At 41.4% G+C, this 13,554-nt stretch overlaps 1 protein-coding gene across 1 annotated transcript in view; it reads right to left on the reverse strand.

The window, feature by feature from the left end:
* Positions 1-453: 453 nt before the first annotated feature.
* Positions 454-13,554, reverse strand: part of SPTLC3 (serine palmitoyltransferase long chain base subunit 3) — a 100,151-nt gene continuing 87,050 nt past the window's right edge. The window contains exons 10-12 of the mRNA XM_081943684.1: positions 7,244-7,379; positions 6,064-6,193; positions 454-2,402 (exon numbers count right to left, since the gene is read on the reverse strand). Of these exons, the coding sequence (XP_081799810.1) occupies positions 2,289-2,402; positions 6,064-6,193; positions 7,244-7,379 (380 nt within the window). The 3' untranslated portion in view covers positions 454-2,288. The remainder of the gene's footprint in view (positions 2,403-6,063; positions 6,194-7,243; positions 7,380-13,554) is intronic.

Here is a 13,554-nt window from a genome sequence, read left to right on the forward strand (position 1 = left end):
GGAGGTTCTCCAAACCGGCCATAATGTTAGCTATGGGTTCTCCCGAACCCGGGCAAACCTGTAGCAGCCCATCCCTGATTATGACTATCATGGGAATGGTCATACCGCACATGGGAACAACAAAATCAGACGGCTCTTAACAACAAACTTCAGAACTCATTCAATACACTTCTGCTTCAGGCAGCATAACTATGTACTGCACTAAGACAGAGTCCTGCTTTCTTTGATCATGGTCAGAGCAGCTTGCTCTTTCCAGCATCTGCTCTTAGTAGACTGTTCCAAGCATAGAAATACAGTGAAGCAGGCAAAAGCAAATTGCTAGTGGCTAAAGAGAATTATGGAGGAAAAGACACTGAGAACAGGGTTTTCGGGATATTTTTATAATACTTTTAGAACATAGTGTCTTTGTAACATATGGTCATTCAGCAGGGGAAGATTAATCCTGAGTCATTGTGCCATTTTTTTTATGACCAAGAAATGAACCAACTTCAAATATTTTAAAAAACACACAAAAACATCCTTTATTTTTATACAGCAGTTTTAGTATAATGCACAAACATGGGCCTGTTTAAGTGTTTCTCAAGTTCATTTGCCAACGTGAACAATCATACAACACTGTACAATTTGCTCCTTTTACCTTCCTATACTTCTGAAGCAGAGATCTGATATTCATTGAATGCACCGTGGTCCATTTTTAACATTGTAGCCCCACTGAATTTTATTAACTTGAATAACAAAAAGGGACCTCAAAACTAATCAGCCTTGCTTTATCCTCAAAGCTGCTTTAACAAGCAAGGGGATCCCATACTGTAATTGGTATTCTACAATTTAATTATTCAGTTCTTAAATCTTTTTTTCACAGCTGTGTGTTAAGTGGATGCCACAGCTTTTCAAGAACATGAAAGTAAAATACATCTGTGGAACAGAAAGCCAGGCCACCTCTTGATCAGACATGTTTTACAGTATGATGAGACTTTCGAATGGTTTGTATCTCTCTCAAAAGTGATAGAAATGCTTTTCAACCAGTTATCTTAGAGTAATGTGCTTATGTGTGCGTATAGCTACCTGAGGCCTTAATTGTTGAGACTGGACAACTGTCAGAAGACAATGGTATATTCTCATTAGTCTTGGCCCCATTTCATTTGGTGAAATAGAAATGGAATTTTATCCACTTGTTCCTTTAATTTCCAAATGCTGTTTTCAAATCAACTGGTCATGTTTTAAAAACAGTTAATAATTTTAACCTCAAGAAAAAGATGGATATATCAACCTGCCAGAAAAAACATTCACTGTGGTTTCCTATATTAAGTATATTTCACTGAAGTAATAAGGCAAAAGGGTTAGTTCTTTTAACTTGAAGATGGCAGTCATAAATGCTAAGATCTTTGAGAATTATATTCTGTAATAGCCTGAGTGTTTTGATTCAGCAGTCTGCTTACCCAGCAAACAAATATTCATGGAGGAAGAAAAGTGTCTTACAAATGATATCTGCTTTTTTTCATACTGAAAGGCTTAACACATTGCAAATATGAAAGTGAAATGGTTATTAAAACTGTGTGTGATAACTCTAAAAACCTACCTGAAAATTAAATAAGTAATCCTTTAAATTATGAAATAATTCAACAATGTTGAATCTGAATTAACATTGTTTTGGCTTAACTTTATCAATTGAAATATAAAACAATTTTAAAAAAATACCAAGCAGCAAAGATGAATTGTTTTTTTTTTCTTTACTCAAAACTTTCTAACAATAATACTTAAAAGTTACACAAAACCATGAAAGACCATTGACTATCCCTGAATCAAGTTCCAGTTTACTCAGTACATCAAAGTATTTCTACTTGATGGGGATTTTTTTGCCTAAATCCTGTTAAGCTGCAATGGAGATACACCTCTTCTATAAATAAGGGCCAATTTAACAAGATAACCTTTTTTCGGCTATTACATTACATCCCAATTCATTTTTTAAAAAGTGTTATCATAATTAATTTTTTTCCTAACTCTGCTCTTAAAACAGCAACAAGGGCTGCGTAATAGCAACTGATGTAGCAGTTAAAGTCTAATAACAATAACAATAATACTTGTATTTCCTTGTGAGAGAACTGCAACAATATACTAGTCCTTTGCAGATAGAATCCAATCTGGTAAAAACAGACATAAAACGTTTCTCTTGGATCCGGTAACTGTGAAGCAAAAACTGTCCTTAGAAAAAGAGAAATGCATTCCTATTGTTGAGATCCCCATCTCTTCTTTGTAACATCATTACAGTTTCTCCATGGGAGGGAAACTTAATCTTCAAGTTCAAAGCTTGTTTCATCATACAGTTCAGGACGAGATGACCTAGCGTGCCGGGAATATTTCAGACACAAAAAATCACCCAGTTCATCTAGAGCGTTCAGGACCTGAAATGCAATTTCAGTGTATTAGAAAGGCATACTTAGCATTTTAACAAAAAAGACACAAAAAAGACACATACTATTTCTAGTATGGCATTTAATGTTGAACTGTTATGAATAACTCATTCCGTTTTTTCAGAGGTTCTACATAAATCATGCATTTACAAGTTTCTTTTGGTTTCTGAGAGCTGCTTCTATCTCCTTGATGAAATTTAACCAGGGGTGGACTTCAAAAATTTCTGCAACGGGTTCTCTGCCCGTTTGCTGGGTGGGCATGTCATGGTGGGCGTGGCCTAGTCAGCCTTCTGCATCATGGCAGGGGGGGGGGCGTTTTCGCCTTCCCCAGGCTCCGGAGGCTTTCCTCAAGCCACTGGGAGGGCAAAAACTGCCATTCCTGGGCTCTGGAGGACCTCTGGCGTTCAGAAACCTCTGAAACTTTCAGGAGGCCCGTTTTCCCCCACTCCCCAAGTCTCTGCATGGGCCCTGCACTAATCTTGCATCCAAAATGGGTGATGTGGAGACTGGGGAGGGGTGGGAGGAGCAGGGTGGGCAGGACCAGCCAGGGGTGGGATTTGGAGATTCTCCAAACCGGCCATAACGCTAGCTAAGGGTTCTCCCGAACCCAGGCGAACCTGTAGTAGCCCACCCCTGGATCTAATAATCTCCCCTGGATAAGCAGAATTTTGCATAGTTCTGGTCTTGATGAAAAGTCATAGTTTTGAAAAGGATGATAAGGACTCTGCATGAGCACATCACATATCCAGAATACTCTGTCAGAATAGAATAGAATAGAACAGAACAGAACCTTGGAGGTTTTCTAATCCAGCCTCTTGCTCAAGCAGGAGATCCAATACCATTTCAGACAAGTGTCTGTCCAGTCTCTTCTTAAAAACCTCCAGTGATGGAGCACCCGTGATTTATGAAGGCACATTATTCCACTGGCTAATTGTCCTCATTGTTAGGAAGTTTCTCCTTAGTTCCAGGTTGCTTCTCTCTTTGGTTAATTTCCATAACTTTTCTACTTTTCTACATACTATTTCTATAACTTTATTTTTCTTTACCTGCCTTTTAAGCAGCATTAACATATTTGGGGCGAGAGGGGGGAAACATTGTATATGAGTATGTGTTTAATATCAGTATTGAACTAAATTAAAAGATCGGGAAAAAGCATTACAGCACTGTACTATTATAAATCAAAGTACATGCATATCCGATGTGCCTCTTCCTTGCCCCATCTTGAAGATTGCTTATTGATTTTTCCTTACAGTAAACGTTCCACAACATCGCTAGGGTGTGGCTGAGGTAGGCTGAATCTGGATCAAGGTCATCTAATAGGGAGGTGGTGTTTTCCATAGAGAAGCTTTTTATGCAGGCATTCTAGATGGCAAGGAGGAGGAACACTGTAGGCTCAGCACCCTTGCTTGGCTCCACCTGGCTTACCACAGGATTAGTGCCTTCCCTCCGGGATGCAGGATTCTATTCCCCACTAATCATTTTTGCTCTGGCCACCATAGCAGATAGACTCTTGCCAGTATAGTGGGTTCCCCCCACCCCTCCTTTTTGTTCTTTTGGTTGCATGAGGATGTTGGTTTTATGAAACCTCAACCATGAGGTCAAATACCTTCTGTAGCACTCATGAGGAAGTAAGTATAGAGACAAAGGAAAGGAAGATGGGACAGGAAGGGAAGTCTGGCCTAATTGGTTGAGTCATTTTAGCTGTCACACTGTAAAAGGACTACTGTGGGAATGGTGATTTGAAAAGTGACCTTTATTATGGTTCTGTAATCCTAAAGGAATACAAACATCAGTTTTTCTTTAAAACATCACATGGCTGTATGATTAATTTTTAAAAATTACAAATGCATTTCTGGTGACCTTCTTTTTAGAATGTTGGTTCTTAGCTAGTCTCTTTTTGCTTAAAAAAAGGAGGAAAGCATACTCAGGAGGTCTATGCAGATATTTGAGAAAACTCTTCTGATATCTTTCTATTTTAGGAAGGGAATAATAATGGCTAGTATATTTCGAATTAAGTTAAGTCCATGCCATAGTTCAACAGTGTGCATTTTTCTAACAAAATGTTTTTATTTGAAGGTTTAAATACAATAAAAATTTTGAAAAAGCAAAGGAAAAAAAAAACAAAAAAAAACAGCCGTACTGTGTCCAAACACTTTGGAAGAATTATATGGTTATAGTACTGATTTTTAAAAACATACAAATCCTTTTTTGTGGCCAAAGTATGTGCTTGCCTTCCACACAAAACTAATAGACCAGTGAGGTAATTCCTATTGATTCACAGCATACAATTCAGGGTTCTTTTATTTTCAGATTACTGCAGAGAACAGGTCCTGACTGTCTCTAGCAAATATAGAATTCTTTAATAGGCCTTATAGTACATTACAGTTCTTTAATTCATTAATTGAATTTGGGACATGGTCTTTTCCAATTTTATTAAACATATTGGGTTTAAGATCATTAGGTGTCTTTTAAGAATAAGCAGAAGAATAACAAAACCAGAAAATCCAACTATTTGTCAATAAATTATTATAAATCTTATTTAAAGTTCTGAGTTCATCGGGGCAATATAGTCAAACAGAAAATTTATAAACAATTAGATTGTGGCCCTTCTCTTAAGAGATGCTATAGAATTATTATTTAATCACATTTTGACAAGTTTTTTCTGCTAAGAATCTCTCATTAACTTTACTCTCTCTTTAATTATTCCTTGGAAACCTCAGGAAACTGAGGCCACGATACTACTTCTCAAATCTGCCCCAATACCATAAAAATTGATGCCATTGTAGTGATACCATTGTCAGGGAAGTGACCTATATAAGAACTGAATTAAGAAGCAAAAAATGCCTTAAACTGCTATCAGAGATCAATAATTTTTTTAAAGAGTAAGTGTGGACAGGATGTCAAGTGCCCAAATTTTGATTACATGATTGTTGGAGCCATGCAGGCATAGGCATTATTGACTGAACTCTACAAAATAACTTTCAATGATTGCTGTATGAATGGCCATAACCATTCTGTTCTTGAAATTTTGGACTTCACAATATCCCAGAGTCACACAATCACGATTTGCAACCTTCTCTGTCAGCTTCCCAGAAACAAAGTCAATGAAAAAGCAACAGGAAGTGAGAAATTCGGTCATGTTAGGTTCTTGATTAATAACTGATAGTGTTAAGTCATAAATTCCACTATTGATGAGGACAAAAATATATAATGTATTTTTATCTATTGTCCATAATGTTGTGAATATTTATAGAATAGAATCCTTTATTGACCAAGTGTATTAATTTATCTTAACAGGATTTCTGGATTTCTGAAGGGTATTACTCCCATCATTCATAAAATAATATATACATTTTATAATCTGCTCCCTTTCCACTTTGACAATTTAAGAATTCTACAAAAACTTAAAACCTAATACAAGTGGGTTCAATAAAATACACTGCTTAATCTATACTTCCTATCTTTCTAGCAGCAGTGTGTTCTGATGTTTCTAATTATCTAACTTAAAAGCTCCAAAGGCTCTGTGATCAAATGAAGCTTAAATAAGGAAGGCAAAATTACAAGAGACAACAAAGGGGAGAAATCTAGTGAGGCTTCTCCCAAGCCCCTTCAGGAAGAGAAGTTCGTTTTGTAAGTCTATCTCTGTGCTTACCGTGTCTAGCATCTCCCGTGTATGAGCAGTGGATACACAAAACCGAGCTCTGGATTCTGTGATTGGGGTAGCTGGGAAGCCAACTACAACCACACCAATGTTTTTGGATAACATGAGTCTTGCAAAAGCCCTGAATAAGGAAACAAAATGAAACAGAACCTATTTTCTTAAAACGGCATATATATATATTTTTAAAAAAGAATAAGAATTGCAAAAATAATACCAAAAACATATACATATTCTGATGATATAAGAATCAATGTAAATTAAAAAAATCCAATAGGATTATAGCTATGATTAGTTTTTTCTTGTATTACTGTGTATGTGTGGTATGGACATTCAAAAACATTTATTTGGTAGATTTAGTACACTTTAACAATTCAGTGGCATATGAAAAAACAAAAAGGGGCTCCACTTTCCTTCTCCAGATTGCTTTTAGTAAACCAAACTCGGTAGGTTTTAATTAAATTGTCTAATTGTGTCTTCCACATGCAGTTAATAATTATTTCTGATTCCTCTCCAAAGGATTATTTAATAAATGCACCTAATTGGAGGCAAGATTACTCTCTCATCTGTCTGTTCCATCTCCTCTCTCTCTCTCTCTCTCTCTCTCTCTCTCTCTCTCTCTCTCTCTCTCTCTCTCTCTCTCTCTCTCTCTCTCTCTCCTATCTATCTATCTATCTATCATCTATCATCTATCTATCTATCTATCTATCATCTATCCATCCATCCATCCATCCATCCATCCATCCATCCATCCATCCACTATCCACCATCCTTCTCTCTGCCAACTTCCACTATCTTGGGTATAGCCTTACTGATGTGCCAAATTATACTTAGTGTAAATCTTTAAAAGGCTGATAAGCTTAATAAAAAACAAAAGGCCGTCCTTTTGGGGAAATTCATCCCCATTAGGATGAGACTCTCATTCTGGCTGAAGGCTATTATTTTTAATCACGTAACAAGTGAGAACTTACCCACTGCTGAAATAACATAAAAAGAGAACTTGCAGCCTGCTCTTTCCCACAAGATTGCATGGAGGGAGGATAGGGAAAAGCCCCCATTTGCTATAGACCTATGTTCCTCTCACAACTTTTAAAAATAATTACAAATGAACTGAATTTAAAAATTGTATTTTGAAAATTTTGTACAGTTTTTTGTTCAAGAGGAATAAACTTACCCAACTTTACCAGGTAAATAAAGAAGTAAAGGCACAACTGGAGAATCATCATTGCCATAAATAATGAAGCCCAATTCACGTAATCTTCTTCTGAAGTACCTTGTATTTTCTGCTAGCTGACTGATTCGTTGACGTCCTGAAAGATTCAATGAATTACAGAACTCAGAAAAATACACTTGTTACCTAAAGACAAAAAACAGAACTATAGATATTTACATTACAAAAGGATGAATGAACAAAACACTTCTTTGAAACAAATTAAGAGCTCGTCAGTTCTGAAACGTATGGTGTAAATTGTAAAATGGATTCATGAAATTATTTCCAACAAATAAATTTGCCTAAAATTATCAGGCAAAACAGCAGTAATGATGAGACCGAGTGAGGTAGGCATTCAACCTTTTGATTTTTTAAAAGAGGATTCAGCAATCACATAAGCACATAGAAGAAAAACACATTTTTCTCCTCAAAATTAATTTCCCATTTGTCCAATCTTTTTTCCGCATGTTTATCTTAGAAATTAAAGAATTTTTAGACAACATGCTTAAACCATTTTAGGGAAGAAAAAGAATGGTACTAATGGAGAGGTTCCATACTCTGTTTGACAGACTTCCTTTAGTAGAACAATTCTCAAATTGCAGATTCTATTTTTCTCAAAAATAGAGAATGCTTCTCAACTCTACTGAAAAACACATTAGAAATATTTAGATGTTCAAAGAAAATATTGAACTCCTAGGATAACCTATCTCTATACTGCTCTAATACAATAAACTTGGATATGTCAGGATCAGTGGTGGGTTTCGGATCCTGTCACAATTGGTATGCTGCGATGGGGCCGGCCATCCACCACGTGCACCCATACCCATTGCCCGCAACGCTCCAACTGCTCGGCGGACGTTGCGCAGGTGCCGTACACTCCTTGCACGTGTGCAAATGGCCCAGTTGGGTCAAATACAGGTAAGGACGGCGGGTGGGTGGGCCCTCTGGAGCACCATACCGGAACAGTACCTGGTGCTCCCAGCAGGCACTGGTACGCCTGTAACCCACCACTGGTCAGGATATGCAAATCTATCTAAATCTGATCTCAGAACCATTGCCAAGACCATTGACATCCTTAAATTCCCGTTCCACTTGCCTGAGCTTGTGCTATCCCAGGAGTCATTTATTCTTTTGGAATATGAAATAGAATTTGAAGGAGCAAGACAACAAGATGTCATCTTATTCAATATAACTTTCAATGATGTACAGCTGAAATTGGCTAGCAGAACATGTTTCCAGGACCATTTTACAGATGAAAATACTGAACTGATGGAATTGTTATTCAGTCACTTTCAACTTTTTGTGACCCACTGAACATCATTTCACCGGAACTGTCTGTCAGTAGCTGCTTCTTTAAGTTCTTGTACACTCATGACATATTTCATCACTGATAGTATCTAGCCACTTATCTTTCTGTCAACCTCCTTCTGATTGCCTTCAATTTTTTCAAGCATCAGGCTCTTCCAATGACTTTGCATTATGTGTTCAAAATATATGAGTTTCAGCTTACTATTGTTCACTAACTGCTTTCAATGAGTAGTTGGAAGGGGCAGTTTTATCCTGTGGACCCTTCCAGGTTCTACAAGTTTTGGACAATTACTATCCGGTCTTTAATCTTCTCTTAGTTACATAAAGGTAAAGGCTGTGGAGACAGTGATTCAAGATGAACTATGGGGCACCCTAGAAGAAATGAATCACCTAGACCTTATCGAACAGAGTTCAGGCCCGGGTAAAGGACAATTGATAGCATTTGTAACTTTGGCTGATGCCTTTGCCAGCGCCTGAGTAAGGATCACATGACTTTCTAGTACTGCTTCTTCATCAACAAATGCCTTTCAGAGCGTAGGTTTATCTATTCTGTTACTTTTATTTCATAAAGCTGTCCTTGTTATTGTTTTAAGCTGTTGGGAGTCTGTAAAATTGCAATAAGATATAAATATGATAAATAAATAAACACATTAATTAATGTTGACACCCTCGTTTATCAATTTCGAACCATTTTAGTTGCTCCGTATTTCAGTAACTGTTGCTTCCTGGTCATTAAAATAAATTTTTCAACAGGCAGATGAGGTGCTTGATACATGTTTTAGGATTAACTACAGGTAGCGGTGAACACAGTAGAAATTATTTGAATAACCAATACATTAAAAATAGCCATTTTAAAAATACTTGCTTGCCTTTTTCATTATTCCTGAGAGGTGTACAGGTAGTCCTTGACTTATGAGGGTGATTGGGATTGGGATTGTCATCGCTAAATTATGTGGTCATCAAGCTTGATGTCACAGGAATGCATTGCTTAGTGAGGGAAATTGAGTCAGTCCCAATTGGTGCAGTAACCCCAAGATACAGTATGCGGGTTGTTAAATGGAAAGCAAAGAGAGTTCCAGGTAAGGAGCTCGGGGGATACTGCAGGGAAGGGGAGGCAGCCTGTGGAAGTCACGTGTGAATTAGGGTGTATGTGATGGTGCCCCAGTGTGGCGTATGGTCAGGGAGGCAGAGGAGAGGGTGCAGGATGAGGTCATGCATGTATACGTGTGCAGGGAAGCCAAGGAAAGTGTTCTGACCCAGGCTCTCTTAAACAGCAAGAAGCAGAGTCTTGGTCCTGGCCAAACCCCTTTTATTTACAAGACTGTGAACTCCTTTCATTCACAGTCAGAAAGGCTTAGCAAATAGTTTTTCAGAGGAATGTTTATCAAATACGAACCTTATCCCGTTTGGTGAGCTGCCAAATAAGTAGTTTCCAAACGCAGGGCAAGGCCAAATGTGGCACTGAGTCCCTTATAGTTACAAACAGAACTTTCCACTCGTAACACGACCGAATTAACAAATTGTTTCCTGCAAATGCCCACTCCCAGTTCGCTCCTCTTTTGTTTCCTATGGGAGGGGCCAATCACCTGCAAGGTGTGGCTTTACTCTTAAGTCGACCCTGCTTTCTTACTTGTTCTTGTCTTCTGGCAGCTCTGCGCTTGCACACACTGGGAACAGGTTCCAGCTGTTCCTCTTTCTCGCTGATGTCTAGCTCCCTCTCTGCCTCTGACACTGAGCCCTCGTCTGAGCTTTCTTCAACCCCCAGGACTGGTCCATGTTCCTCCCCAACCTCCTCACTGTCTGACTCTGCTGCCAGCTCTGCTGGGGGGCCACAAAAGAAAGAGGGCACAGTATGCATGTGCATGAGCACAAGGAGAAAGGGGAAATAGGGTACAGGGCGTATGTATGTGTATACGAGTACAAGGAGACCAGAGAGATAGGGTGCAGAGGGTCTTCAGTATGCGAGCACAGGGACGCCCAGAAAAAAAGGGTATTGATGAATGCTTGCATGTATTCAGCAGGTAGGCTGAGAAAGGAAGGTACAGATGCGTACAAGTGAAGAAAGATCAGTAGAGAGAAGATTTATTCAAGTGACTTGTGATTTTCACTGCCAGCTTTCCGCACTGACTTTGTGGGAAGCTGGCAGGAAGGTCCAAGATCATGTGCCCGCAGGATGCTGCAACCAGTCATTAGTGCAAACAGATTGCTAAGCAGTTAAATTTTGTTTACATGACTGCGGGGCTGCTGCAATGGCTGGAACATTGAGGACTGGTCACAATTCCCTTCACTGCCATCATAATACCGAACAGTCAAATAAATGATCCTAACTTTAAGGCTACTTGCATGTAATAATAATAATAATAATAATAATAATAATAATAATAATAATAATAATAATAATAATAATAATATTTATTTCTTAGCCGCACCCTCTCCCGAAGGACTCGGGGCGGCGTACAACAAAACATAGGAAATAAATATATCGACATACATATAACAAAACATATACCAAGACATATATACGACATATACAAGGAGGAGGTGAACTGATAGATAAAAACAAGTTAAAACACAATGTTTAAAAACCGCTAAATAAATTGAATACAATTAAAATACCCCAAATAAAAAACCCGTCAGGAGCGATATAGTTGGATCAAAGTTGAGCCAGGCCAGCAACTTGAAAAAGGTGGGTCTTGAGCTTTACACGAAAGGAGCGGAGGTCAGAGGTATTCCTAATATCTGGGGGGAGGTCATTCCACAGGGCTGGGCCTGCCACAGAGAAGGCTCTACTCCTAGGCGCCGCCCCTCGACACTGTCTGGTGGACGGCACCTGGAGGAGGCCCTCTCTGTGCGAGCGGATTGGTCGCAGGGATGTATGGGGCAGAATACGATCCCGCAAGTAACTAGGTCCTAAGCCATGGAGCGCTTTAAAGATTGTTATCAAAACCTTGAAACGCACCCGATAGACCACAGGAAGCCAGTGCAGCTCGCGCAGGAATGGTGTCACATGGGAGTACCTAGTACTCCCCATAATTACCCGCGCGGCTGCGTTCTGGACCAACTGTAGCCTCCGGGTGCATTTCAAGGGAAGCCCCATGTAGAGAGCGTTACAGTAGTCCAAGCGAGACGTCACCAGCGCATTAGTGACTGTGCGTAAGGCGTCCCGGTCCAGTAGGGGGCGCAATTGGCACACCAGGCGAACCTGGTGGAACGCCCCCCTTGCCACGGCTGTCACATGGTCATCCATGGACAGCCGGGCATCCAGGAGGACGCCCAAATTGCGTGCCCGCTCCACGGGGGCAAGTTGAATGCCCCCGATGGCCAATGATGGAATTAATTGGCTGAACCGGGGAGCCGGTACCCACAGCCACTCCGTCTTGGAGGGGTTGAGTTTGAGTCGGTTGTCATCCATCCAGATCCGTACGGCTTCCACACACCGGGACATCACTTCGATGGCCTCGTTGGGGTGGTTCGGGGTGGAAAAGTACAGCTGAGTATCATCAGCGTACAGATGGTATCCCACCCCGAAACCACGGATGATCTCACCCAGCGGCTTCATATATGTGTTGAACAGGAGTGGCGAGAGGACTGACCCCTGTGGCACCTCTCCTCCCCTGCCAACACACGCTGCGTCCGGCCAGAAAGGTAGGAGCCGAACCACCGCAAAACGGTGCCCCGGACCCCCAACACCTCCAGGCGGCGCAGCAGGATACCATGGTCGATGGTATCAAAAGCCGCCGAGAGGTCTAATAGGACCAGGATAGAGGAACAACCTCTATCTCTGGCCCTCCAGAGATCATCCACCAACGTGACCAAGGCCGTCTCCGTGCTGTGACCGGGGCGGAAGCCGGACTGGCGCGGGTCTAGATAATCATTTTCCTCCAGATGCCGTGGAAACTGGTAGGCTACCACACTCTCTACAACCTTCGCCAAAAAGGGAAGGTTGGAGACAGGACGATAATTGGCCAGCTCCAAAGGGTCCAGGGAAGGCTTCTTGAGCAAGGGTCTCACCACCGCCTCTTTCAAGGCGGCCGGGAGAGACCCCTCGCTCAGCGAGGCGTTCACTAGGTCCAGGAGCTAGTCTCGTGTAACCTCCCAGGATGCCAGTACAAGCCAGGAGGGGCACAGGTCCAATAAACATGTGGTGGGTCACAGTCGTCCACGCATTCTGTCCAAATCCTCGATGGCAACCAAGTCAAACTCCTCCCAGGTCGATTCCTCAAGACTCGCCACGGATGTCTCCATTGGACCACTAACAGGGACCCAATCCTTCCGAATTTGAGCGATTTTATCCTGCAGATATTTCCCAAATTCCTCTGCTCTACCCTGTAGAGGGGCCTCCCGCGGCCTCTGAAACAAGAGGGAGCGGGACACCCGAAACAGGGCGGCAGGGCGGTTCTCTGCGGATGCAATGAGAGTGGCACAATATTGGCGTTTGGCCACTCTCAATGCCACAAGGTACGTCCTTAAATGGGCTCGTGCCTGTGTTCGATCAAGTTCGGAACGAGAGGATCTCCAACGACTCTCTAGACGTCTCTTGTGGCATTTCATCACCCTCAGCTCCTCGGTAAACCAAGGGGCCAGGGTGGATCGTTGCCGCCGGAGAGGCCGCAAAGGCGCCACCCGGTTCAAGGCCCCGGAAGTTGCATTATTCCACGCGACCACCAGGTCCTCTACCCGGGGGCGGGTCAAGGTTACAGGAGGTGGCCCAAGCTCCGTCTGGAACCTATCTGGTTCCATCAGGCGCCTGGGGCGGAACCATCTAGTGCTTTCCGGTTCCGCCTCCCCGCAGCGGGAGGTAGCACCAGGGAAGTCAAGACGAAGGAGTGAGTGATCTGACCATGACAGGGGAGTGATGGTTAAGTCCCCTCCTCCCAGATCACTCAACCACTGGCCAGAGACAAAAACGAGGTCCAGAGTGTGTCCTCCCTCGTGTGTCGGGCCCTGAATCATTTGAGTCAGGTCCA

Source organism: Natrix helvetica (genome assembly GCF_964273705.1).
Source record: "Natrix helvetica genome assembly, chromosome: 2".
NCBI lineage: Eukaryota > Metazoa > Chordata > Lepidosauria > Squamata > Natricidae > Natrix > Natrix helvetica.